Source organism: Phoca vitulina, unplaced genomic scaffold (genome assembly GCF_004348235.1).
Source record: "Phoca vitulina isolate PV1807 unplaced genomic scaffold, GSC_HSeal_1.0 scaffold16, whole genome shotgun sequence".
NCBI lineage: Eukaryota > Metazoa > Chordata > Mammalia > Carnivora > Phocidae > Phoca > Phoca vitulina.
In genome coordinates, this window is record NW_022589719.1 from 25,364,257 (window position 1) to 25,368,900 (window position 4,644).

General features: G+C 34.3%; 1 protein-coding gene across 1 annotated transcript; it reads right to left on the reverse strand.

Moving 5' to 3' along the window:
* Positions 1–1,919: 1,919 nt before the first annotated feature.
* Positions 1,920–3,592, reverse strand: LOC116638655 (olfactory receptor 10AG1-like). Its single transcript, XM_032414757.1, is given in 2 exon segments — positions 1,920–2,925; positions 3,555–3,592. Coding segments are annotated over 2 exon segments (1,044 nt in total).
* Between the last annotated feature and the right edge of the window lie 1,052 nt (positions 3,593–4,644).

The window sequence follows — 4,644 nt, forward strand, 5'->3', positions numbered from 1 at the left end:
GCAGACTCTCCGCCAAGTGTGGGGCCTTAAGCTGGGTTCGACCTCACAACCCATGAGATCATGACCTGAGCTGAAACCAAGTTGGATGCTCTCAACTGACTGAGCCACCCAGGTTCCTCTCTTACTAATGTATTTATCTAAGTATTTAACTGTTTCTTCCCATGTATACATAAGTTACATAACAACTAGATTTTTTTTCTCTGAAATCCACCATTGTAACCATATCATATGGCAATACATAGTAATATATAGTAATACAAAACTATTTTAGACATTACAGATCAGACCACTTACCATCTGAATACTCCTTAGTGACCACAGTCAGCGTCACATGGAGCAGAATAATCACTCAGTGGATCCCGCCCCAATTCCTGACCCATACACATATGAGGTACCATAAAGTGATGTTTTAAGCTACAAACCTAGGGTGTGATTTGTTATGCAACAATAGAAATCTGAAACAGGGCACTTTGAAATGGTTACAAAATCAACATTCTTACCTTTTCTTCCATTCTTTCTCTAGATGGGTAATATGTTATTGTCACAGCTGCTGTCTCAACATTCTCTTCTCTGAAAGGAGTGCCTTGATTGTTCTGTGTTTTTAGATCTTTATTGATGCCATGATACGTCTTAAAGAGGTATCTCTTGTTTAAAACAAGAAAACTAACTGTTGTATAAATTATGGATATTATTTAAACATATATTATAAAAAAGAGATCCAGAGTTTAAAACAATAAATTAAAAAAAAAAAACTAACTACACACTGCATTATTTTCCAACCAAGTTTGATTGAAAATAGATCCAAATGGGTTTCCTGTATTTTGATGGGAAACACCTAAATAAATACAAGACTTTTGCTTCTTAATGGTAACTTTTGTTTGCTTAGTATAATGATTCTCTCTTCTCAGTTACCCTCTTTTCATCCAGAAAAACTTGGAAAAATAATGCAGTAAATATCTGAAGTGCTTCTATATTAATCTCTATTATGTACTCCACCAAAAGAATAAAAATAAATAAATCAAGTGATCTTAGAGAATGGGTGAATCCATGTGAGGACAAAATAGTTCAATCCCATACATATTGTATCTCTGAAAAGCACAGTGCACTAATATTTTTTGCATTAGTGAAATATAAGGTAAAAATTACCAAAATGTCATGATTCAGCCATATAGAAAAAGCATATGTCAAGGAGAAAATCAGGCTGGCATGTAGGAAAAAAGCAGGTGGTAAAAGATTCTTTGCCAGCCTATCAATTTCTAAGTATCATCAGAGGGTTTTTGTATATTTTAGTCTTTCCTTTGGTGTTCTCTAAATCATAACAAGGAAAATTCTGTTTGATGAATGGTAAAATGTCTAAAAGTATAAGCATATAGACATTTAACAAATATTCTCCAAAGGCTTACCATATACATATCCTTTACAATCTAATAATTTCATGAAAAGTAAAAAAGAGTGTTACATAAAGGGGAAAGTATCAAAACATTCACCAAACCATCCTTAATTGCAAGTTCCTGAAATAAAGCCTATTTGCTATAAGTAAAAAAAAAAAAAAAAAAAAAAAAGACTATAGTTTTTAGGTGGAAAAAAGTATATGACATCAATTACTAGATAAGAGATACTATATTTTTCAGCAAAAAGTACCCATCACTAGTAACTTTGAGGGAGAAGTAGAGTGTTGGCCTGAATATGAGATTGGCTGGATACTTAGTGTCTTAATTTCTTAATTTGCATGACAACCCTGTGGATATAATCCTGATATCAGAGTCCAGCACAAAACAACAAGCTCAGCAATGAGTAGAAGTAATCAATGTATAGTAAGGTAGGAAAAAAACCCTGAATATTAATTTTTGATTGCACAACTGCAGAATTAAATAAGAAAACCGACAATGAGTTCAAATCGGCAGCTAATACATTAAATATCAAGGCAACAATTTTCTCAAGGCTATCATGGCATCCTTATTTCTCAGAGTGTATATCATGGGATTAAACATTGGGGTGACTATGGTATAGAAAAGAGAGAGAAACTTTTCTGTTCTGGAAGAATGTTTAGATTTGGGTTGTAAATATGTAATAATTGCAGATCCAAAGAACATGGCCACAACTATGACATGAGATGAGCAGGTGGAGAAAGCTTTGATTCGTCCTGTTGCTGATGGCAACCTCAGGATGGTAGAGATTATTTTACTATAGGATCCAAGTATCAACAGAAAAGGGATCATAACAAAGAGCACAGCGACTGTAAAGACTAACATCTCATTCAGGAAAGTGTCCCCACAGGCCAGCTTGAGTAGTAGGGGGATGTCACAGAAGAAGTGATTGATTTGGTTAGACACACAAATTGGCAGAGAGAAAATCTGGCATGTCTGCCCTATCTCGACAGGAACTCCAGTGATCCAGCAGGCTGCCACCAGCTAGACACAGACCTTGTGGTTCATGACTAGAGGGTAGTGCAGAGGGCTACAAATGGCCATGTAGCGGTCATAGGCCATCACAGTCAGAAGGAGGCACTCTATGTTTCCAAGCATAAGCACAAAACCCATTTGTGTTGCGCAGGCAAACAAAGAGGTATTTCTTTTCTGAGTCCAAAGATTTGTGAGCATTCTGGGGAGAGTGGCAGATACAAAACAGATTTCCAAGAAGGAAAAATTACTAAGGAAAAAATACATGGGAGTCTGGAGAGTCTGGTCAACCTTGGTTATGAGAACAATAATGCCATTTCCCATCAGAATTATCACATAGACAAAGAAGAATATTACAAAAAGAAAAATTTGAAGATTGGGATAATCAGAAAATCCCAAAAGAGTAAATTCCGTCATTGAAGTGAGATTTACTTCTGTTGGGTTTTTTTCCATCTGTGAAAACAGTGAAATTAGCCATTTATCTTCTGAGGCCTGTTTTCTAATTCGTTTTCTAATTTCTAACGGACTAAAGGGATGTGGGGGAATTAGCACATAAAATTTCTATTGTTTACTAATTCCCAGCTTTTTATATCCTGGGCTCAAAGAACACAACTGAGGTCTAATGGAGAATACAGGCTAAATTCTAAATATATCAACATATTTAACACTTAATACTAGGTTTGGATTTGAATGAAAGTGATGTGTTCTAGAATTATTAATTTTGAATTTTTGTATGTATGCAGACCAAATTAGTCCATTTTTTTTCTTCATATTAACAAACAGAATCCTGAGGCAGAAACTTTTACATTTCCTCAGTGGTATGTTACCACCAAATTTCACATTATATTTTTTTGTAATTTCTCAATTCTTCCATAAAGCCTTCTGTAAGTACAAGGCATGCCTCCCTTTCTACATGGTATAGCTGTAGCTGTTACTATTCGTGCATGCATGTTATTTGAAACCATTCTGGTTTCATTTATTTATCAAAATAAAATAAACAACAGGGTCATCAGGTATTATAATGCAAGATCTTTTATTTATCTTATTCAAAGATGCAGTAAATATTTGATAAGTGTTTTTTGACCTATTGGTTATTTAAGTAATAATAACAATATTGAAGGAATTACATTGATGATACGATTTCTGAAACTCTACCTAGTAAATTTATCTTCCAGTGACTTGCTACCTGCCATGGGCCATTTTCATTTAAATAATATGTCAGAGATGAAAAACACAAAAATCATAATGGAATGCTATAAATTATTTAAAAATATCATTTTTAGTTTCCAGAAATACCAAAGGCAGAGAATATATATTTTAGCTAGTGAGTGAGCAAGTGTATGATCATGAGTAATTAATAAGACCTACAGAGACTCAGTAACCTTCTCATGTATTGAGATATAGGTGGACAATATAAAAATTTAAACAAGAAAGACAATTATATTATAACATTAAATAATATCTGGGAAAACAAAGGACAAAACTCATTTTAACTAAGCTACCATTGTGTTGGTCAAGGGCATGCAATAAGATCTCTCATTTAGTCTAAAATAATCTTCTTGAATTAAATGTTGATGTCCTCATGGTACACTATAGATGGAAGTACTTAGGCTCAAAGAGTTGTATGACTAAACTAAAACTAAACTGTTTTATTTGGGTCCCAAGATTCATGAGCATTCAGGGAGGGTAATAGATACATAACAGATTTCCAAGAAGGAAAAACTTTTTTTTTTAAAGATTTTATAAGGAAAAACTTTTAAGAAAAAAAAAAAAAAACTACCTGGTAATCTGGAGAGCAGGGTCCAGTTCTTTTTTTAGAAATATGGTGCCCCTGTCCATCAGCATAAGGATAGAGACAACTAAGAACAATCCAAGTAGAAACCACTGAAGATGGGGACATCAGCAAAGTCTAAGAGAACAAATTCCATGAATTTGGTTAGATTTGTCTTCAGGTCATTTTTCCTGGCTTTTTATCTGTGGAGGGAGAAATTTAACATGTGCTTTTCTTTTTTTTTTTTTTTTTTAATTTTTTTTATTGTTATGTTAATCCCCATACATTACATCATTAGTTTTAGATATAGTGTTCCATGATTCATTGTTTGTGCATAACACCCAGTGCTCCATGCAGAACGTGCCCTCCTCAATACCCATCACCAGGCTAACCCATCCTCCCAACCCCCTCCCCTCTAGAACCCTCAGTTTGTTTTTCAGAGTCCATCGTCTCTCATGGTTCTTCTCCCCCTCC